The 24,743-nt window shown below is 29.7% G+C and overlaps 1 protein-coding gene across 2 annotated transcripts; it reads left to right on the top strand.

Moving 5' to 3' along the window:
* The first annotated feature begins 18,218 nt into the window (after nucleotides 1–18,218).
* Nucleotides 18,219–23,523, top strand: LOC109815905 (uncharacterized). 2 transcript variants are annotated; one of them, XM_020380724.3, is made up of 7 exons: nucleotides 18,219–18,567; nucleotides 18,826–19,744; nucleotides 19,885–20,592; nucleotides 20,694–21,365; nucleotides 21,489–22,334; nucleotides 22,449–22,685; nucleotides 22,805–23,523. In XM_020380724.3, the coding sequence occupies exons 1-7, from the start codon at nucleotides 18,454–18,456 to the stop codon at nucleotides 23,098–23,100; spliced, it is 3,792 nt and encodes a 1,263-aa protein (XP_020236313.1). In that variant the 5' UTR covers nucleotides 18,219–18,453; the 3' UTR covers nucleotides 23,101–23,523. The 2 variants fall into 2 exon arrangements, with proteins under 2 accessions (XP_020236313.1, XP_020236312.1); XM_020380723.3 differs by having other exon boundaries at nucleotides 21,468–22,334.
* The last annotated feature ends 1,220 nt before the right edge of the window (nucleotides 23,524–24,743 follow it).

Here is a 24,743-nt window from a genome sequence, read left to right as displayed (position 1 = left end):
CATGACACTTCACTTTTTAACGTGTTTTGTCCTTACTGCACATTTTCTAGAAAACTTCCCAGAAGGTCACCCATCCTTGTACTACTTCAGCTCAAGCACGCTTAACTGTGGAGTTCTGATGAAATGGGATACAAAAAAGTTAATGTATGTTATCAGTATAAGTAGTACAAATTAATTCATTTAAGTCATTCTCAACTATACAATCTCATACTTATACTATTTTTGGATCCATCTCATTTTGGTATGTCCAGACTACTATAAAAATATAAAAAAATCTATATAATAATTATATTACCAATAATAATAATTATATTATATTTAATTAATCTTTATATATATATATATATATATATATACTTACTTGTATAATTAACAATCTACTTATTTATATTTAAAATTAATATTATTATATAATTTAAATTATTTATTATAAATTTAAAAGTTTAAATAATAATTTATATATTTTAAAATGATAAGGGCTATAATAACACCGATGTAATTTTTACTAAGTATTACACTGCTCAATAACTTTATATTAAATATGAATTTTGTAAATCCAACTGTTAGATCGAAAGTTCATATCACTTTATATGTTTATATCAAATTTTGTTAAAATTAAACAACAACTTGAAGGTAATCAAAGTGTTCATATTTTAGTATATTTTGAAATGTATATATTACGTCAATTTTATTTTACAAGAATGAAGTATCAAATAGTCTTGAATTAATATAAAATTTTGTATATATGAGCTAAGAGTAAAAAACTTTCAATATAACGGTTGAATTTATAAAATTTATATTTAAAATATTATTTTTATAAATTAAATTTTAACATTGTAAATAACCCTTATTATTACACTGGTGTTATTATAACCCTTCTCTTTTAAAATATTATTTTTATAAATTAAAATTTAACATTTTAAATCAATTGTTAATTAATTAACTTAATATATTTATTCATCTTAAATTTAAGATATAAAATTCAATAAATATATTTAATCTTGTTCTATTTTCTAATTATCAACCATTAATAAAATACTAATTTAAAATCTTATCTAATTATATTATAATATTTTCATATCAAATTTAAAACCAAATATTAGTATGTTATATTTTATCATCATTAATTTATAAAAATAAAAAAATTAAAATGATAATTTTTAATAATATTTATTTTTTACTATAATCTATTTAGTTTAAAAGCATACGCTACAAGTTATTTAAAAAAAACATATATTACACTTAAAAATTGATCTATTTGAATAACAATGAATAACAATAATAATAATAATTATTATTATTATTATATTAAATTTATTATAATATATTAAAATTATATATACTTTTATTTATCTTTTTAAATATTAAACTTGATGATTTATATAATAAAGTAAAATGTATAAGTTTGTTGAAAGATAAATTCATATTCTATTTACATACTTTATTAAAATTTTTTAAAAAAGTAAATAAATTATTACTAATATTAAACTTTAAAATATTAAAATAAAAATAATGTACACATTTCGTTTCTACATTGTATTAAAAGAAAAAAAATATATATAATAAAAATTGTGAGAAAAAGAAAATCTTAAATAATACCTACGAAAAAAATTCTGTAAGTAATATTCTGTAGATAACTAAACATTATCTACGAAAAAAATTCCGTAGGTAACTAAAAATTACCTATAGAAAAAATTTCATAGGTAACTAAAAATTACCTACGGAAAAAATTTCATAGATAACTAAAATTTAACATTTTAAATAAATTATTAATTAATTAACTTAATATATTTATTCATCTTAAATTTAAGATATAAAATTTCAAAAATATATTTATTCTTGTTTTATTTTCTAATTATCAACCATTAATAAAATACTAATTTAAGATCTTATCTAATTATATTATAATATTTTCATTTCAAATTTAAAACTAAATATTAGTATGTTAATTTTTATCATCATTAATTTATAAAAATAAAAAATTTATAATGATAATTTTTAATAATACTTATTTTTTACTATAATCTATTTAGTTTAAAAGCACACGCTACAAGTTATTTAAAAAAAAACTTATATTACACTTAAAAATTGATCTATTTGAATAAGAATGAATAATAATAATAATAATAATAATAATTATTATTATTATATTAAATTTACTATAATATATTAAAATTATATATACTTTTATTTATCTTTTTAAATATTAAACTAGTTGATTTATATAATAAAGTAAAATTTATAAGTTTATTGAAAGATAAATTCGTATTCTATTTACATACTTTATTACAATTTTTTAAAAATAAAATAAATTATTATTAATATTAAAATTTCAAATATTAAAAGAAAAATAATATACGTATTTCGTTTCAACATTGTATTAAAAGAAAAAAATATATATAATAAAAATTGTGATAAAAAGAAAATCTTAAATATTACTTATGGAAAAAAATTATGTAGGTAATATTCCGTAGTTAACTAAACTTTACCTACGGAAAAAATTTCGTAGGTAACTAAAAATTATTTACGGAAAAAATTCCGTAGGTAACTAAAAATTACCTACGAAAAAGATTTCGTAAGTAATATTCCATAGATAACTAATTCCGTAAGTAATATTCCGTAGATAACCAAACATTACTTACGGAAAAAATTCTGTAGGTAATATTTCGTAGATAACTAAAAATTACCTACGAAAAAAATTCCGTAGGTAATATTCCATAGATAACTAAATATTACCTATGGAAAAAATTCCGTAAGTAATATTCCGTAGATAATAACAATTTTTCTTGTAGTAAAATTTATTGTGATAGTTCCACATCAGTCTTCTTTTCTAGAAACGACAAGTATTCTAAGGGTGCTAATTAAACATATGGAATTGAAATACTTTGCGGTTAAAGAAGAGGTTCAGAAATATAGAGTGTTAATAGAACACATTAGCACTAATCTTATGATTGCAGATCCTTTAACTAAAGGGTTACTGCCCAAGACATTTACTGGTCATGTTGTAAATATGGGTGTTCCTGTCAGAAACACTCCTCTTGTCGTTCCTGTTGACTACTCTTCTCGATCCCAAGAGTTGGCCAAATCCTGTCTCCGAGAGGTGGGGAGTGTACATGCAAAGGCACTCCGACGCTCAAGTGAGTATTCGGTACATAGCAATAAAGACTATTGTATTAAATAATCATACTTGTCCCATCAGTCCCATTAATACCATATTTATAGTGACGTTCTTGGGCTTGATGGACTTTTTGGATTATTGGGCTGGTGCACAAGGTTTTGCACACGGATTATAACTGACGTGGATGTGCTTAATGTAATTAATACTCGCTTTACTTTACCTCATGGAAATTCGTTACAGTCGAATACCCATTCGATATGTTCATCAACCGAGGGGGTATTCGGCATGTCCCTTGGCCGAGGGGGTGTTTGGCCTATTCATTGGCTGAAGGGGTGTTCAGCCTGTTCCTTGGCCTAAGGGGTGCTCGGCCTGAAGGGGTACTCGACCTATTCATTGGCCTGATGGGTACTCAGCTTGAGGGGGTACTCGGCCTATTCATTGGCCTGATAGGTACTCACCCTGAGGGGGTACTCGGCCTATTCATTGGCCGAAGGGGTGTTCGACCTATTCCAAGGCCGAAGAGGTGTGTACGGTATTGACTTTGACTGGGTGGTGTGCATTCCCAGTACAATGGGCATTATGTTAGCTAGTGAATGTTGAAAGTATTATAATGTCTTGTATGTTTGACACTCTGAGCTCACTAATGAATAAGTTTTCGAATATTTTCTATTTTCAAACTTATGTGCACGTGTATTAATGTTAATATTGGAAATAATTTATGTCTTTGAAATTGACATTATTGTTAGACAAATTATGTACTTTCTATTAAAGTGTCATGTTTGGAAGAAGGCTAATATAGTAGTACATGGAAGGGACTATGTCAAATAAGTGATGTACAACTGCCATGACTCTTATTAGTTCTTGTTCTTAATTATGACTTATGATATTATAAATGTATGATACATTTATCCTTGTTAATGCACGTTATGATTGATATTTTATTAAACTACGATGTTGTATTTTGTTACGTGAGCTAAGTGGCAGAATATGTAAGAAATTAATGTCTCATGTGTGTGACAAATGAAAGGATATGACTTTTGAGAAGGAGTTATTTGTTTTAATGAAAGAGTACATTGTTTGATGGAAACAATATATATAATCGAAGGATATGAACAGTCCTTATCTTTGTCTATGAAAGTTTGCCTCTTAAAATTATCATCAAGAATCAAAGAGTACAAATAAAAGAAAAAGTGAAGAGATAGAAAATATTCTTCTTAAAAATCTACAAGATTCAAAGTCATCAATCTCATCATGAATCAAGATTAATATTTTTATCTAACCTTATATGTGAAAATTATGAATTCTAAGATCCTATTTGGTTATTCAATATCTTGAGAGTTTACCCTTGATGCTAGAATTTTCAGAAAGTTTAAATTTCATGCAAATAATTTAATACTTACCATTTAGCCAATAGTGACTTTTTTTTTTTGGTAAATAGTAAAAGATGTATCAAAGTCATTGTCTCTCTTCTTCTTTACTTCTCGAAGAGATGTGACCGACTCGTCGGAGTTCCTGGCGGCCATGTCGCGATGGTAGCATTCTGCTACCTCATCAGCGTATTTCAACCACCACTCCTCTTCTTCATCTACCACAATCTTCTCTGACCGAGTTGACTCGCCATGCCAGAACCACAACTTTGTTTGCCACCGAGTCCACTTCTCATTCGGTTCCTGCGGAAACTCGGACATTCTCAGTCCAATAATGAGAAGTCTTTTCCTTACTCTCTTTATATACGTGTAGCTGTATATCTTTATTTAACAGAAAGACGTTTAATTTTTCAATTCTCATAGGATAGATAATTATATTTTATAAGAGATGGAAGATCATAACTATTTTTTAAAATTTAAATATTTAGTATGGATTATCTATGGATCGTCCACGATCTGGAACCAAATAAGTATAGTAAGCAAGTGATAAATATATTTAATCTTTTAGGTATTGTTTTGAATGAATGCATAAATATAATTATCATGCTCTCAAAATATTAAATGAAGGGCGGGGTTATTATCTTTACATAAAGAAAATGTTTACTAAATTTTAATTTAGTGTATTATTGGTAGATTTCAAACACTTTCCTTTCTTTTAAGTTTTATCCTACTTTTTATTTAGTGAAATTAAACCCTTCGTATTTTTATATATTTTATTTAAATAAAAAGTAAGATATAAAAAATAGGGTTTTTTAAATAAAAAAAAAATAAGAGAAGTATTTTGTTATTCATGTATTATAACGGTTACAAACTTATAATTGATTATGTACGAATGAAATTCTCTTTATTTATTGTTATAAAGAAGAGGGAAAGAGACAATTTAATTTATAGCTTTACATATTTATTTAATTTGTTTCAAATAAATAGCAGTAGCAAAAGTTACTAAAAAAATATAGTGGTGGTTTTATTTAGTAAAACAATATAATTATTTAATGTGGTTATTCTTAGAGAAGAAGTGTAGTCACTAAAAGAGAGTTTAGAAGGACGAAAAGGAGTAAAAATCACTTTTAAAATCAGAGTTTTAAAATCGGTTATAAAGTAACCGATTTTAAAAGTGATGCGATGACAATTTCGTAAATAATGACATTAATTTTTAAATCGGCTACTTTTTAACCGATTTTAAAAGGTCTCTGATGTTACTTTTAAAATCGGCTATTTAAGAACCAATTTTGTATGTAGTATACAAAATCGGTTCTTCAAAAGCCGATTTTAAAAGTGTTACTTTTAAAATCGGCTATTCAAGAACTGATTTTGTATACTACATACAAAATTGGTTCTTAAATAGCCAATTTTAAAAATGTCAAAACTTAAGTAACCAGTTTCTCTCTTCCCCTCCATTGTCTTTGATCTTTCCTTCCATTCTCTTTCATCTTTCACTCCATTCCTTTCTTTAATTACTCTCTCGCGCTCTCATCTAAAGTCTCCAACTTCTCATTTTCTTTGCAAGACTATTGCATCCAGGTAACATTCTCATTCTCTTTTCATGTCTCTAGTTTCCTGTATTTTGGTAAATTTTGAATCTGAAACGGCCCGTTCTGCAACTAGAACGGCCCGTGCTACAACCAGAACGGCTCGTTTTGCAACCAGAACAGCCTATACTACAATCAGAACTGTAACGCCTAGTAGTATTAATATTAATCTCAGTAATATACATATATATATAATATTTGTAGCTAGAAAATACATGTATAATAATATTATACATCATACCATACCATAAATATTTTCCACTACGCGCGTAGTTTCTTTCCTTACATATATATAGTACAGATTATTACTTGCCTATCTACATATCATAGTTTTTCTTTTTCTACTTCTATAATAATTACATGGGTGGTTGGAACAAATTTATGATAGGGTTCACATGATTTGCTGGGGGTAAGTAAAAAGTAACAACGATGGGTCCATCTATCACCGTGGGAATTTCTTGATATGGAGAAAAAGTGAATGAAGACATAGCTACTCCATTGAAAGTCACTGAGTTGGCTAGAGCATCAACACTCCATGTTGTGCCAGAGAAGACTGCAGAAATTACTGAAGGAAAAGGAACGGGAATCGCTGGAACATTCATCTATATTTATTTAATGATTTTTATGATTTTATTACACAAGAAACATAAGGAGTGAGAACAATTTTCAAATAAATATTTATAACCACATAACATGCGTAGCAAAAATTAATACAAAAAAAAAAAAAAATATATATATATATATATATATATATTAATAATGATTAACATTAAAATTTGAATTAAACTTGTAGTGACTAGTCAAGATAAATGAGCATTATCATATCAACCAATAATAGGATATTTCACCTTAATCAACTATAGGATATTTCACCTTCATTTCTTACTCATTTAAATTCCCAAGGTCAAACCTCCAGCTACAAATAATTCAAATTTTATCTTCTATGACCATAGAACAATATTTATCTTTAAAACGAATCAAAGACAAATTAATTATATTATAATCAATCATAAAAATAATCACGCTAAATAAATTTGAGAGTTTATTATTATTTAAGCTTTAATCAAATAATATATACGTATATAAAATATTTTAAGAGTACCAATTAATTAAATGACAATGATAATCATTATAAAATAATTAAACAATATAAAATATGAACATATTAATAATTATTATGGATAACAATAATCATAGATTAAACAAATAAATGAGGTTAGGGATACCTCACTAGATAAATGTACAAAGAAAATAACATAAATAAATAAACATAATCGTATATAAAATTTTAAAGAGACAAAGTTCTCCTCCCCCTTACCTTAAAGTTGTTTATCTTTCTTTCTTTTTATCTTCCTCTTTCTTTCTCACTTTTCTCTTTCACTCTTCGTGGCTATTACAATGTTACAATATTTTCTCCAATTTCTGTTGAGGTTCGTTGTTAAGGTTCGCTATTTATAGGGGCAGTTTTTACTTCAATTACGTAAGGGAGTGCGTAATTTATGGTACGGCAGAATATTTACCTGAAGATAATCTACCATCATTTATTAACTTGTTATCCTGATGCAGAAAGATATTGATAACGTGTACAGGTGCACGTATGCATACGGAACAGGAGAGAACACCACGTAAACACTTGGGACCACGTAAGCACTCCAGTTCTGTTCCTCTGATTCATTTACGCATATATGCATCCTTATTTACATCTTAAGCTCAACTAGTTAAACCACTGAACCATTTTATTTTATATGTCTATAACATCATGCAAATTTATAATAAGTTATTTTTCGTAGATAATATTTATAATATAATTAGTTAACACACACACACACACACACACACACACACACACATATATATATATATATATATTTATTTATTTATTTATTTATTTATTTTACTAACTAAAATTTAAAAATTTGATTTAAAATAAAATTATAAATATTAGGTGATTCTATTTTATTAATTAAATCATAATAATTATAAATAATTTATAATTTTATTTCACTAAAAATGTTATAATAAAATTTATATATATATATATATAGTGAAAATATTATACTTATTCTCTTGTATATATATATATCTATATATATATTATCATAACTAAAAATTTCAATACACTTAATAATAATGTTGAGAATATTGTTATCTAAAAACATTAGGATATTACAATTCTCCCCCACTTACAGAAATTTCGTCCTCGAAATTTTTATTGCTTAAAAATAAATAAGAATAGTTTTCCCTGATTTTTTCTTCCAATTCCCACGTAGCATCTCCAGTAACATCATTCCAGATGACCTTTACTAGTGAAATCTGTTTGCCTCTCAACTTCTTGATCCTTTTGTCTGTGATCTATACAGGCATTGTTTCAAATATAAGGTTATCCTTTAACTGTACTGTATCAGGCATTATTACATGAGATGGATCAGAAATATATTTTCTTAATTGAGACACGTGAAAAACATTATGAAGATTAGAAAGAAAAGGAGGTAGAGAAATTTGATAAGCTACAGGACCTATTTTTCTGAGAATTTGATAAGGACCAATAAATCAAGGTGTGAGTTTCTTTGATTTCATTACCCTACCAATTCCAGTTGTTGGTGTAACTTTCAAAAATACATGATCACCTTCCTAAAATTCAAGAGGTCGTCTTCTTTTATCAGCATAACTTTTTTGTCTGCTTTGAGTCATTCTCAATTTTTCTTGAATCATTTTGATCTTTTCTGTGGTTTGTTGCACCAATTCAGGACCCAAGATTAAATTTTATCCTGTCTCAAACCAACACAAAGGAGTTCTACACCTTCTCCCATATAGAGCTTAATAGGGTGTCATACCTATGCTAGAATGGAAATTGTTGTTATAAGTGAATTCAATCAGAGGAAGATATTGATCCCAACTACCAGAATCCTCTAGCACACAAGCTCTCAATAAATCTTCTAAGGATTGAATGGTCCTTTCTGATTGTCCGTCTGTTTGAGGATGATATGCAGAGCTAAGGCAAAGCTTAGATCCTAATGCTTGATGTAAACTTTCCCAAAATTTAGAAGTAAACCTAGGATCTCTGTCAGATATTATGTTAGATGGTACACCATGCAGCCGTACGATCTCTCTTATATACAGTTCAGTCAATTTTTCTAGAGAATACCTAATGTTGATGGGTAAGAAATGAGCAGATTTTGTTAGTCTATCCACAATAACCCATATGGAATCAAATTTATGTGTTGTTTGTGGTAAACCAACTACAAAATCCATTGCTATACTGTCTCATTTTCATTCAGGTATATCTAAGGGTTGCAACATCCCTGCTGGCTTTTGGTGTTCTATCTTGGCCTTCTGACAAATCAAACATGTAGCCACATATTGTGCTATTTCTTTTTTCATTTTGGGCCACCAAAACATTCTTTTGAGATCCTGATACATCTTTGTTGCCCCACGGTGTATGCTCAACTTGCTCTTATGTGCCTCACCTAAAATTATTTTCTTAATTTCTGAATCATTGGGTACATATATCCTATCATTAAATCTCAAAACTCCTCTTTGATCTATATTAAACTTTTCACCATCCTTTTGACCTATCAATCTCTTTTTCTTTTGAATGAATTTATCAACTACCTGAGCCTCACCAATTTTTCCATGTAAGTCACTAGTAATTTGAACCGCATGCAATTGTATTCTATCCTGACATACTGTAGTTGATAAATTCATATCTCTAAATTTTTCTATCAAATTCATCTCATGAATCATTAATGAAGAGATATGTAAAGATTTTCTACTCAGTGCATCAGCCACAACATTGGCTTTCCCTGGATGTTAATGTAATTTAAAATCATAATCTTTCAAAAATTCCATCAACCTTCTTTGTCTCATATTCAGTTCCTTTTGATCAAACAAATATTTTAAACTCTTATGATCACTAAAAACATCAAACTTACCATCATACACATAATGTCTCCATATTTTGAGTGCAAAAACAATGGCAGCTAGTTCTAGATCATGGGTTGGGTAATTCTTTTCATGAGCTCTCAATTGTCTAGAAGCATATGCTACTACTCTTTTATCTTGCATAAGAACACAGCCTAATCCCATTTTTGAGGCATCACAAAATATGACAAATTGTCCATTAGGATTGGGTAAGGCTAAGACTGGCGCAGTGGTTAATCTTTTCTTAAGCTCTTGAAAACTATTCTCACATGTTTCTGTCCACTCAAAAGGTTGTCCTTTCTTAGTGAGTTGAGTTAAAGGCATAGCTATTTTAGAAAATCCCTCAATGAATCTCTTGTAATATCCTGCCAAACCCAAAAAACTACGGATTTCTGTTACCGTCTTTGGGGGTTCCCATAGTAGAACTGCTTCTACTTTAGACGGATCCACAGACACTCCATCTTTGGAGATCACATGTCCTAAAAACTTAACCTCCTCTAACCAAAATTCACACTTAGAAATTTTGGCATACAATTGTTTATCTTTTAGGATTTGGAGAACAGTTTGAAGGTGTTCTTCATGTTTTTCATGAGTTCGAGAATATATGAGGATATCGTCTATAAAGACCACCACAAAATGGTCTAAATACGGACGAAAAATCTTATTCATATAATCCATTAATACTGCAGGAGCATTGGTTACTCCAAAAGGCATCACTTGATATTCATAATGACCATACCTTGTTCTAAATGTAGTTTTCTGTATGTCTTCTGCTTTCACTTTGATTTGATGGTATCCTAATCTTAAATCTATCTTAGAAAACACAGTGGCTCCTCTCAATTGATCCATCAAATCATCTATCCTAGGAAGAGGGTATTTATTCTTTATGGTAAACTTATTTAATTGCTGATAGTCCACACACAGCCTTTAAAGCTTCCATCTTTCTTTTTAACTAACAAAACAAGAGCCCCCCAAGGTGATATACACTAGGGCGTATGAATTGTTTTTCAAGTAACTCTTCTAATTGTTTCTTCAACTCCGCCAATTCAGAAGGTGACATCCTATAAGGTGCCATTGAAATTGGTCCAGTTCCAGGTATTAAATCAATCAAAAATTCAATCTCTCTGTCAGGTGGCAACTCAGGAATATCATTGGGAAAAACTTCAGGAAAATTTTGAACAACAGCTATGTTTTTCAAGTTGACTTCCTCTTTAGCTTCCATAGAGGATAAGATTAAATATCCTTGAAATTTACCCCAAGAAAACTTGCTTATTGGTTTGGATAATGAAATCAATAGGTCCTTAGAATCAGAAAATATTATAGACTTTTCTGCACAATTAAGAAGAACATGGTTGGAAGATAACCAGTCCATACCTAAAATCACATCTAATTGTGATAAAGGTAAGCAGATCAAATTTACAAGAAATTTTTTTATCACTAAAAAAAATATGACAGTCTAAACAAGCTGTATTGGCAATTACAGATTTGTTTGTAGGGGTTGAAACAATTAGATTATTCTTTAAAGAAGAAATTGGTAATTGGAGGTGTTGAACACAATCATTGGAGATAAAAGAATGAGTTGCGCCTGAATCATACAATAGATTTAAAGTTTTTCCTTTAATGAAACATTTATCTTGTATTAGATCATTGTTTTGAGCAGCTTCAGTTCCAGTCATGGTATAAACTCTCCCAGTTGTAGGAAGTCTCGATTTGGGTGCAGAGGTATTCGTGTGCGCCTTTGGTTGTCCACACTCAGAAAACACATGACCCGACTTTCCACACTTGAAGCAAATAGGTCCTTTGAGATGACAGTCTTTAGTATAATGACCTTGTCCACACTTAAGACACTTAGTTTGACTATTCATGGGTTTACTGGAATTTCCTGCAAATTGAGAAGATTGAGGTTTCCATTGAGGTCGATCATAAGGTTTTCCTTCATTATTCCTTTTCTTATTAAACTGAGGGCCAAAGGATTTTTGGTCTATTGTCTTTATTATGATCAAAACCTTCCAGAAATCGACACTTGTGTATTAATGTGGGAAAATCAGAGATTTCTAATATCCCTACTGCCTTTCTTAATTGTGATCTAAGTCCATCCTCAAATTTAATACACTTCATCCTCTCGTCAGGGTGATAAAAGAAAGTAGAATATTTTCCCAATTCCTCAAACTTAGAAGCATATTCTCCCACTGTCATGTTCCCTTGTTTTAATTGCATAAATTCTATTTCTTTAGCCCTCCTAACATCATTTGGAAAATATTTTTCAAAAAATTTGGCTGTAAACACTTCCCATGTAATAATTATTCCTCCTCCTTCTAATAACCTCCTAGTACTATCCCACCAATATTCTGCTTCTCCTACTAACATAAATACTGCATAGTTCACTTTTTGGTTATCAGGACAGTTCATGGCTCGAAATATTTTTCTATTTCTTTAATCCATAATTCAGCCTTTTCAGGATTATATCCTCCGTCAAATTGGGAAGGTTTATTGCTTCTAAATTCTACCAATCCATGTGACTCCCCCATTCCTTCCGGTCGTTGATTCCTTAACAAGACGGCAGCCATGTCCCTAATAGCTTGCACAGCCTCAGTCAGTTCTGTATTTCTCCTTCCTGCCATCTGAAATTTATAGATTAGTCTATTATACTAGAGACATGGTTAGCACATTTTCCCAAGTTACACATGGAACGTTGCTCTGATACTATTAAAATGTAACGCCTAGTCGTATTAATATTAATCTCAGTAATATACATATATATATATATATAATATTTGTAGCTAGAAAACACATGTATAATAATAATATTATACATCATACCATACCATAAATATTTTCCACTACGCGCGTAGTTGCTTTCCTTACATATATATAGTACAGATTATTACTTGCCTATCTACATATCATAGTTTTTCTTTTTCTACTTCTATAATAATTACATGGGTGGTTGGAACAAATTTATGATAGGGTTCACATGATTTGCTGGGGGTAAGTAAAAAGTAACAACGATGGGTCCATCTATCACCGTGGGAATTTCTTGATATGGAGAAAAAGTGAATGAAGACACAGCTACTCCATTGAAAGTCACTGAGTTGGCTAGAGCATCAACACTCCATGTTGTGCCAGAGAAGACTGTAGAAATTACTGAAGGAAAAGGACGGGAATCGCTGGAACATCCATCTATATTTATTTAATGATTTTTATGATTTTATTACACAAGAAACATAAGGAGTGAGAACGATTTTCAAATAAATATTTATAACCACATAACATGCGTAGCAATAATTAATACAAAATATATATATATATATATATATATATATTAATAATGATTAACATTAAAATTTGAATTAAACTTATAGTGACTAGTCAAGATAAATGAGCATTATCATATCAACCAATAATAGGATATTTCACCTTAATCAACTATAGGATATTTCACCTTCATTTCTTACTCATTTAAATCTCCAAGGTCAAAGCTCCAGCTACAAATAATTCAAATTTTATCTTCTATGGCCATAGAACAATATTTATCTTTAAAACAAATCAAAGACAATTTAATTATATTATAATCAATCATAAAAATAATCACGCTAAATAAATTTGAGAGTTTATCATTATTTAAGCTTTAATCAAATAATATATACATATATAAAATATTTTAAGAGCACCAATTAATTAAATGACAATGATAATCATTATAAAATAATTAAACAATATAAAATATGAACATATTAATAATTATTATGGATAACAATAATCATAGATTAAACAAATAAATGAGGTTAGGGACACCTCACTAGATAAATGTACAAAGAAAATAACATAAATAAATAAACATAATGGTATATAAATTTTTAAAGAGACAAAGTTCTCCTCCCCTTTACCTTAAAGTTGTTTATCTTTCTTTCTTTTTATCTTCCTTTTTCTTTCTCACTTTTCTATTTCACTCTTCGTGGCTGTTACAATGTTACAATATTTTCTCCAATTTCTGTTGAGGTTCGCTATTTATAGGGGCAGTTTTTACTTCAATTACGTAAGGGAGTGCGTAATTTATGGTACGGGAGAATATTTACCTGAAGATAAACCACACACACACGCACGCACGCACGCGCACACACACGCACACGCACGCGCACGCGCACGCTCGCACACACACACACACACACGCACGCACGCACACACACACACGCACACACACACACACACACGCGCACACACACACACGCGACACACGCGCACACGCACGTTACACACGCGCACACGCGCACGCACGCACGCACGCACACACACAAGAACGACCCGTACTGCCACCAGAACGGCCCATTCTAGTTGTAGTACAGGTTGTTCTGGTTGCAGTACGGGCCATTCTAGTTGCAGCACGGACTGTTCCAGACTACAGTTTTAGGCCTTTTGAGGAACCTGGAATGACTTATTCCAGTTTAGAAGTCTAACTTTTAAAATCGGTTTATGCATGACCGATATTAAAAGTCTAACTTTTAAAATTGGTTTATGCATGACCGATGTTAAAAGTTAATGACCAATGTTAAAAGTGCAATTTTTTAAAATCGGCTCTTTTAGTGAATAAAAATATTCTAAATAAATATGCATAAATAAGTTAAAAATTCGAACATACATTGCAGACACATATATATATATTAGTGGGATCAAAATATTTTATACCTCTGTATTTTATTTTGTAAATTAAAAAATTATTAATATTTATTAGATTAGCTAGTATTGTATTTGATCTACAAACTTTAAAATCTTGAATTCAAGTCTAAAGTTTGTAAGAATGGTTAATTTAATATTATTTTTTTTAATTTAAAAATTTAAGGGTAAAGTTATCTATGTAGACCATCAAATAATAATTTCTAAAAATATTTTCATTCTTATGCAAAATAATTATTTGAATTTAGCACACAGATTAACTAAGTGTAAATAATCTCCTTATTATTTTTAAAAATCCTTCTTTTTAATTTATTATGTTTAAATTAATCATTCTACTAATAAAAAAAGAAAATTTCACCTAGCCATATGTCAGCGGTTGGAAAAAAAAGTTCCCGCTTAAAAACATCCTCTTATTTTATCATACTGTTTTTATTTTCATTTTTCATGTTTTCCCCTTTCAAACCAAAATTTATTCTATCTTCATTTCTTGACTTATATATATATATATATATATATATATACACCATTTTTTGCCTTTCAAAAAATTGTCTTTTCACACACTTTCACTTTTAAAAAAACTATTATAATACTATTTTGTAATATTTTAAGAAAAAAATTTATTGTTTTCGATATATTTAGTGTAAATAATTTTATTAATTATTTTTATGAATTTTGGTATTTTATTTATTGTGTCTAAATCAATTACTAACGTAAAATCAAGTTTATTTATTTTTATTTTCAATAAAATACATGTATACAAATGGATAGTTTATACTAAAAAAATATATCATCTTTTATATGTTTTTTAAAAGTGATCAAAGTTGAACGAATATCAACATCAAATTATTATATATATCAAAATAAAATATTGATAAATAACAATAAACTGTCATATTTGTCAAGTGATATAATTTTTTCTAATTATTAAAAGAAGTAATTGAATTTTGGCAAAAACTCTATTTTGGTCCCTTATATTAATTGTTTGTTTCAATTTAGTCCCACTTTTATTTTTGGTTTCAATTTGGTCCCAAACTAATTAATTGGTTTCAATTTAGTCCCAAATTAATTAATTAGTTTCAATGTGGGACTTCCGGCCAAATTATTTAGACGGAGTTAACTTTTGGCCACGTGGTTGCCACGTAGATGCATACGTGGATGCCACGTGGATGCCAATTTTTTTTAAAACACCTGGACCCAGAACGGTCCGTTCTGAAACCGGAACGGGCCGTTCTGGTTGCACTTTTGGTGCATTAATTTTGCATCCGGAACGGCCTGTTCCGGGTGCGAAATTAACACACCAAAAGTGCAACCAGAACGGCCCATTCATGTTTCAGAACGGGCCGTTCCGGTTTCATCCTTTTTTTTATATATAAAAAAATTATTAATTTTATAAAATATATATTATTAATTATATTTTAATTATGTTGTTATATCTAATAAAATAAATATATTAATATTTTTTATATATTTTATTTTATTATGTTTATCTTATTAATTTTTATCATTTTATTCCTCTAATTTTAAATAAGTTGTAAAAAATTATAAAGTGATACTTAAATATTTCTTCAAACAGAAAGAGAAAAAGAAAAATTTATTACTCTATTTATAAGACAATTGTATTTTATAAAAATAAGTAATTTTAAAATTTTTACCATAAAAAAATATTTTTCAAAATTATTATATTTTTTAATAAAATTAATAAATAATATTGATTTAATTGCATTTTTTATCCCTCAAGTATTACAATTGTGCAGTTTTGATCCCCAAGATTTTAATTGGGTAATTTTAGTCCTTAAAGAATTGCAATTGCGCCATTTTGGTCCTTCAATTTTTAATTGAACAATTTTAGTCCCTCGAATATCATAATAGTACGATTTTAGTTTCTCCCATTAAAAATTAATAATTTTAATATATATATATATATATATAATGTTTTTAAAATTAAACAATTATTTATCTATTCAAATTAACGTATATTATAATTTTTGATATTATATCAATAATATTATTAATATATATCTGATCTTATATATTTATATTTTTGTAAAAGTATATTAATATATATTAAGTTATATTTATCAAATTATTAGTTTATTTATAAATATAGTAAAAATATTATTGATATTAATTTATCAATGATATTAAAATACTAATAATATATAAATTTTATTTATTTAGTAATAATAAATATATATCATTTGATACATTAAAAAAAATTATAATATACGTTAATTTAAATAAGCAAGCAATTATATAGTTTCAAAACATTATATATATATATATATATATATATATATATATATATTAAAATTTTAAAATTATTAAATTTTTAATGAGAAAGACTAAAATTGCACAATTATGATATTTGAGAGATTAAAATTGTTCAATTAAAAATTGTGAGACTAAAATTACACAGCTGTAATATTTTAAGGACTGAAATTACTCAATTAAAACCTTAGGGATCAAAATTGCATAATTATAATACTTGAGCGATCAAAAACACAATTAAGTCAAGAATATTATATTCTCAGTTTTGGAACGGGCCGTTCTGAATCCAGAACGGCCGTGCTGAATCCAGAACGGCCGTTCTGGTTTCAGAACGGGTCGTTCTGGGTCCAGGTGTTTTCAAAAAAATTGTCATCCACGTGACATCCACGTATGCATCTACGTGGCATCCACGTATGCATCTACGTGGCATCCACGTGGCCAAAAGTTAACTCCGTTTAAATAATTTGGACGGAAGTCCCACATTGAAACCAATTAATTAATTTGAGACTAAATTGAAACCAATTAATTAGTTTGGGACCAAATTGAGACAAAAAATAAAAGTGAGACTAAATTGAAACAAACAATTAATATAACGGACCAAAATAGGTTTTTTACCTTGAATTTTTTAACTCATTTTCTTAAGCAGGATGAAATAACATGGGATAAGATGAGATAGGACAGGAAGAACACAAGACATTTTTGTGACTCTTACTTCCAATAACTTTTTATTAATTTATAAAAAAAATATAAAATTATAAATATAATTTTTTTTTATTCACATCATATAACCACAAAATAATTAAATATATTTATCATTTCACATTCTAAAATAACAAGATATTTAAATTTAAGATAATTTATTTTTTTAAAATTCTAAAATAAAATTTTTATTATATAAAAAATATTACAATTTTATAAATATTTTAAATAAAAAAAATAATTATATCTAACTTGAATATTTCTATTCTTTCTATAATTTTCTTAGAAAAAACTTAAACAATTAGTTATATTTTTATCTTTATTTACAAACATATATTTTTAAATAGATGTGTTTTTAGCATATATAAAAACACAAAAGTACCTTGTGTAAATGCAAGTTATGACAAAACAAGGGAGTTACAACTTAGTTATTAGCACCACGTGTTGCAGCCGGGTCATTGGTGGTACACGTGTAAAGCCACCGACCATTGACAGAAAATGTTAAAAAAAATTCAAATTCTAATCGGATAATGTTTTGGCAATTCAAACTTGAATTCAAACTTGTGCACGAAAAAGAAATACATTGACAAAAACATATGCATCTTGAAAATACCGTACCTTTAACAGAGCCACTGGAAAAATGTACCAATGAATAGATTCTCAATACAAATATTAAAGTAGCGGGAAACTACCAATTTAACTTCCAGAAACTAACCAAGTCCCTAACCATTTTCTTTTCTGTGTAAACACTTTGGCTTAAATTTGCACAAGGCAGTGTTTGTTTTGAAATCACTTGTTCAAAACTGAGTGAGTAGTTGAGATGGACTTTCATGGCATGAAGAGGAAGAGACTACAGGCTTTGTGCAAGAAACATGGCATCCCTGCAAATTTGAAGAATACGGAAATGGCAGATAGGCTTTTCCTCATTTTCAAGGTTACTTATCATTGTACCCTTTTCTTCAAGTCATCTGTTTTGTTTTTTTTGGACAAATCAGTGATTTTGATGTTGTTATTTGATAAGAGTTGGAGTTTCGCCAAAATTAATTGAATTTTGATTGAAAAGTAGCACTAAAAGCATATAAGAAACTGCATATAAATTTTAAGTTTTGTCTATTTTTTCAAGGAAATATTTTATTTGTTTGTTTGTTGGCTTGTTTAGTTATTGTGTTTGTGTACTTTGGTTTGCACACAGGGAAAAGATATAGAAGATCCTGTAGGTTCTGAGAATGGTGGAACAGAGAAAGATGTAGAAATGATTGATTTGGTGAGTCCTAGCCCGGTTGTAGAAGAAAGAAGTGATTTTTCTGCCAAGATTTCGAGAATTTCAGAGGATGCAATGTTGGGGTTTGAAACGAATTTGTCTCTGGAAATAACAAGGGAAGATTTTGGAATTTGTGGGGTTGAGGAAGGCATGAAAAGTGAGCTCAATAAGGAGCAAGTTGCACCTGATCTAGTTGCTTTAGAGGAATTTAACAACCATTTGGTGGAAGGAGAAGTTGAGAAGTTGGGTGACCAAACTAATCTTGTTGAAGATGTTTGTGGAACAGGAAAGACTGGGAATGAAACTGAAGAACAAGAGGATAATGCCTACAATCCTGAAGGATCTGAAACTGAAAAACTAGAGGATAATGCCAACAACCCTGAAGTGTCTAACAAAAAAGATTTGAATCTTTTACTGGTTTCTCCTGAGGAATTTGGCAACCATATGGTGGAGGGAGAAGTTGAAAAGTTGAGTGACCAAACTAATCTTGTTGAAGATGTTTGTGGAACAGGAAAGGCTGGAGCTGAAACTGAAAAGCAAGATGATAATGACAACAGTCCTGAAGGATGTAGAAGAAATTATTTGAACCTTTCACTAGTTTCTTGTGAAGAATTTGGTTACCCTTTGATTGAAGGAGAAGCTAAAAAATATGATGACTTTATTTGTGTTGGGGATGCTGTCCATAATGTTGGAAACGAAAGATCTGAAGTTGATAGTATGCACCTTGATTTAGATGCCATGGATATTGATGGGAAAACTAATGTGACTGTTGAACATTTTACAAATGACGTTCATGCATCTTGTGAAGTAAACTCTAGTGATCTTAATATTCACGAAATGGTTGCTTCAGGTATAATGATTTATTTTTTTCATAAATATTTATTTCATAGTTCATATTATGTGTGTGTGTGTACAAGCAGGATTTTTTAAACTTCTAAACCTTGATTTTGTAGGAATTGGTTTATAATCTCTATGACCTTGTTTTTCTAGGCACAGCTACTAAAAATGCTGACAGGTGTGAAGCAAGATTTGTGTCTTCACCAAAGATGAGTATAACCCCAGCTTTAGAGAGCATTGGTTTTTCTCCCAAGTTGCTAAGTAATTCAGAGACTGAAGTGTCACAGTATGAATCGAATTATTCCCCAGAAACCCTAAAAGTTGATATTGAAATCTGTGATACGAAGGAAAACATTCAGATTGATGTAAATAAGGAGCAGGTAGGTGACAATCCGGAAGATGTGTATGAAGCACCTTATGTAATGAAAATGAACGATGAAGATCTTGTGCAGGCTCCTTCAGAGGAATTTGGAAACCATTTGTTGGAGGGAGAAGTTGAGAAGTTGGGTGAGAAAAATAATATTGAAGATGTTTGTGAAAATGGAAAGGGTAGAGATGATGCTGTGGAACGAGGTGACCACAATAGCCCTCAAGGATCAAACATCAAAGATGTAAATGTTTTACATGTTTCTCAACAGGAATTTGGTTACCCTTTGGTGGAAGAAATACAGAAATCTGATGGCAATATTTATAATGATACCACGGGTACTGATGAGAAGACCAATTTAACTTCAGAACATTTTGCAGATGTTGTTCCTAATTTTCCTTCTAGTTTTAAATATTCAGATGGCACACCAGATCAATTTCTGAGAACTTACCCAGAAAATGAAATCAAATTTATTGATCTTAATATTCATCAAGGTATAGTGCAATTTTGGTTTTAAATTTATTGGTTATGTATTTAAGTATGATTTCACAATCTTTTATAGCACAAATTCTGAACCATCTTTCTGCATATGCAGATATTTGTGAAGAGGAGTTGAAATCACCAGAAAAGCCAGGTTCCATTGCAGATCCAGGGGAATGCTTTGGGTTTTCTCCCAAGAACCTTGAAGTTTCGGTGATTGAAGGCTTTCAGGCTGAAACATATTTTAATTCGAGTACACTTGGGGATATAGGAACTTGTAACATGAAAGCCAGCATCCAAAGTGACAAGATGGAGAAAGTTGAATACAGTAAAGAAGATGCAAATCTTTTACACAGATCTATGGAGGAGTGTAATGTACACATAGAACAAGGAGAAGTTACTGGGTTGTTTAACAACTCTGATGTTCATGATGTTGGTGAAAATGGACAAGACGATGATGCCAACAGTCCCCAAGGATCAACACATCACAAGGAATTTGGTAACCCTTTGGTTGAAGGAGTTCACAAATTGGATGACTATACTTGTGTTTATGATGCTGTTTATGATGTTAGTAATGGAAGATCTAAAGTTGATACCAGATGCCTTGACAGTTCCAATGGCCCTATCAATAATGATGGGAAGACCAATGAGAGTGTAGAACATTTTATAGATGAGTTCCACTCATCTACTTTTAAAAATTCAGATGGGACACCAGTTGATTTTCTGCAAAATGATGCATCCAGGGAAGTGAAGTCTGATCTTAAAATCCACGAAATGGTTGCTTCAGGTATAGTGATTTTTTTTTTGTAAAGTTTATTGATATTGACAGTTCATAAAAGTTCTCCTTTGATTTTATAATGAGTTTATAATATCTCTGACCTTGTTCTAGGCATTGTGATTGAAAATGCAGACACGTCTGAAGCAAACATTGTATCTTCAAGGAAAATAAGTTTAAGCCTAACTTCTGATAGAGTGGTTGTTATTTCTCCCAAGCAGCTAAATAAATCAGGGACTCAAGGGTTGCTGTCTGAAACAATTTATTCCCCAGAAACAAAGAGAGTTGATATTGGAATTTGTGATGTGGAGGAGAACATGCAGATTGATGTCAACAAGGAGCAAGTTGATGATAATCAGCAAGTTATACATGCAACATCAGGTGTAATGGTCTTGAACAGTGAAGATCTTGTGCAGGTTGCTTCAGTGGAAGCTGGAGACCATTTGTTGGAGGGAGAAGTTGAGAAGTCAGGTCTGATGTCTGATTCTGAGGAATGCATTAGATTTTTGCCCAATAACCTTGAGCTTTCTGCAAATAAAGGCTTTCAGGCTGAAACATATTTTGATCCAAATACACTTGGAGATGCTGTGGCAACTTGCAACGTGGAAGAAAGCTTGCAAGGTGATCAAATTGAGAAAGAATATAGTGAGGAAGTGTTACATATGGCAAATGAATTGGTTCTTTTGCAGAGATCTATGGAGGAGAACAATCCGGTGGAAGGAGAAATTACAAGGTTGTTCGACTACTCTGATGATCATGAAGAAAATGGTGTAACTGGAGCTGAAGATGACAAAAATCAACATTATGTAAAGGGGGATATGGCTAGCTTTGAAAATTATCTCCTTAATGGTTTCCAGTCTATTGATGATGCCGGTGGTCAAAATTCAGATGAGAAACCAGGTGACTATGTTCCAACTATTATGCCTCAACCAGGTGAAATGAAGTCATGCACTATTAACCTTCAACAAAATTCTGCATCAGGTAAAGTATAAATTTTGGTTAAAGCAATGCAATGTCTATTAAAGAGTTCGCCTTTGCTAATTGACTGTTTATACATAGGAATCAATTGATGTTTTTCTAAACCTTGATATATAGGCACTGTTTCTGGAGATGAAGGTATTATTCAAGAGAAGTTGGAAATATCACCAAAGTATTCACCAATTGCAAGTTCAGAAGAGTATGTTCTAGGCACTGTTTCTGGAGATGAAGGTACTATTCAAGAAAATTTGGCAACACCACCTAGGTCTAAACCAACTGAGTGTGTTCCAACTATGCCTCAACCTAGTGAGATGAAGTCATGCACCATTAACCTTCAGCAAAATTCTGCATCAGGTAAAGTATAAGTTTTGGTTGAAGTAATGGAATGTCTATTTAAGAATTTGCCTATGCAAAGTGACTGTTTAATTTATACGTTGGAATCAATTGATGTTTTTCGAAACCATGATTTATAGGCACTAATTATGAAGAGGAATGTACTATTCAAGAGAAGTTGGAAACACCACCAAAGTCTACACCAATTGCAAGTTCAGAAGACAACAATATTTTTTATCCTAAGCTCCTTGAATTATCAATGAAGAAAGAGATGAAGATTGTAAAGAGTTTGCCTGTGAAACATGCAAGGGATGTTCTTGGAAATAGTGATATGAAAGAGAACATTAAAATTGCGAAGAAGGAGCAAGTTGGCTCAATCATTTCAAAGAGTGCATTTCCTAAGAGGCAACCTCTACAAGATCTTCAACAAAATTGAACTCCACAGCCCCTGAAGCCTTGGTTTCTGTCAGCAGTTTAGTGAATGATACTGTTTCAATAATTTGATGGTTACATATTTAACTCGACGACCAACATGCTTTACATTATTCTATGAGAGAAGACAATGATAGTTTATGATGACTGTTAGTTTCAAGTGTATTTTTTAAAGCTTGAATAGCTTTTCTCTGCATTAACATTGTGTTTCATGTAACCCTTTATCTTACATTGGATTGAAACTGTTACATGAAGCATGTTGTCATGTTGAAACATGTCATATTGAAATGTACATGACTATTTGACCTGTAAGGCTGTAACGCAGATTAGGAATATTTATGGGATGCTTTCTTTAAGAAAAATCTCATACTTATTTGTATTTCCTGATTTCCAGTTTGTTATACAACCAAAAACGTTAGTCATTCAACAGTTTTAGAGATGTTCTAATGCTTCATAGAATTCACCGGTAGTAAAAGTCTTAAGAAAATATTCAAATATATGTTGGTTGTGTGTGAATTAGGCATTGAGATGATGAGATCGCACCTTCTCGTGAGTCATGTATCTCAAGTTCTCTGTAGATTGGGCATTAAATGATATTTAAGTACTTTTATGATAACTTTTTTTCCCTTAAGAATTACAATGTAATTTGAACCTAAAATCTTATATATTACTCAATCTCTCTATCAATGAGCTGACATTAGTGGTATTGTTATGATGTTAACTGGAAAAGTGATACATAGTGCGTTTGATTTCACATCTTAGAAGTGATTTTAAAAAGATAATAGTTATAGATTCTATACCATTTCAAATGTAATTTCATACTTTATTAGTTTCCAAACATATTATTGAATCATTATTTTAATCCGGAGAATACAGACTAAATATTTATTATATAAATCTAAAATTTATAATAAATAATATATTTTTGATATAGAAATATTTATGATAAATATTTTATATTGTTGTATAATATTACTTTTAAATGTGGATATTTTTTTTTTAAAATATGAAAAATCATTTTATAAATAAATATAATAGTGATAATGAACCGGAAAGCAGGTTTAGATGTACAAAAAATGCAAGTAGGATGGGATTTAACGTATCTACCTTATACTATAATAAATTAAAAATGACAAAATTCGAATGGAAATGGTTTTTGCTTATTATTTGCAGGATTTAGCTATTTATCATTTTTCATTGATGGTTGTTATCTTTCTGAATGGTACAACTACAGAGGTTTCAAAACCCCTTTGAATATATTTTTGCCTTATATATATGAATTGCAAGGAAATTGTTTTTGAAAGAAAACTTGTAAATATTGCTTTCCCAATTCACATCTCATTTCATTTTGTGATTCTATGATGTTTCTGACGATGAAATTACTATGAATTGCGAAAAGAAGTTCACCACTGAGGTGAATTTTTCTTAAATATTACTGTACTTCACTCTGCATCACAAATCAATTACAAATTTGAATATTAATCATCAAATTGGTACATATATCTATATTTCAATTTCATTGTCAGCCATGATGGACTATCAAACCAGTTAAAATTAGATACAACACAACCAACCACATGACAAAATAGTTGATAAGAAAAACGTCTGGCTACTATTCATTGCGGTTATAGTAGTAGCATTATATGA

The sequence above is a fragment of the Cajanus cajan genome, chromosome 1 (assembly GCF_000230855.2).
Source record: "Cajanus cajan strain Asha chromosome 1, NIPB_CcT2T_4, whole genome shotgun sequence".
Lineage (NCBI taxonomy): Eukaryota > Viridiplantae > Streptophyta > Magnoliopsida > Fabales > Fabaceae > Cajanus > Cajanus cajan.
Note: the sequence above shows the minus strand (reverse complement) of the source record. Positions and strands in the feature narration are given on the sequence as shown.

Bases quoted from the DNA above. Each gene is read 5' to 3' on its own strand.
- LOC109815905 (XM_020380723.3), top strand. From the start codon at position 18,454: ATGGACTTTCATGGCATGAAGAGGAAGAGACTACAGGCTTTGTGCAAG. The intron at 19,745-19,884 runs GTATAATGATTT...TTGTTTTTCTAG, and splicing joins TCACGAAATGGTTGCTTCAG to GCACAGCTACTAAAAATGCT. The intron at 21,366-21,467 runs GTATAGTGATTT...ACCTTGTTCTAG, and splicing joins CCACGAAATGGTTGCTTCAG to GCATTGTGATTGAAAATGCA.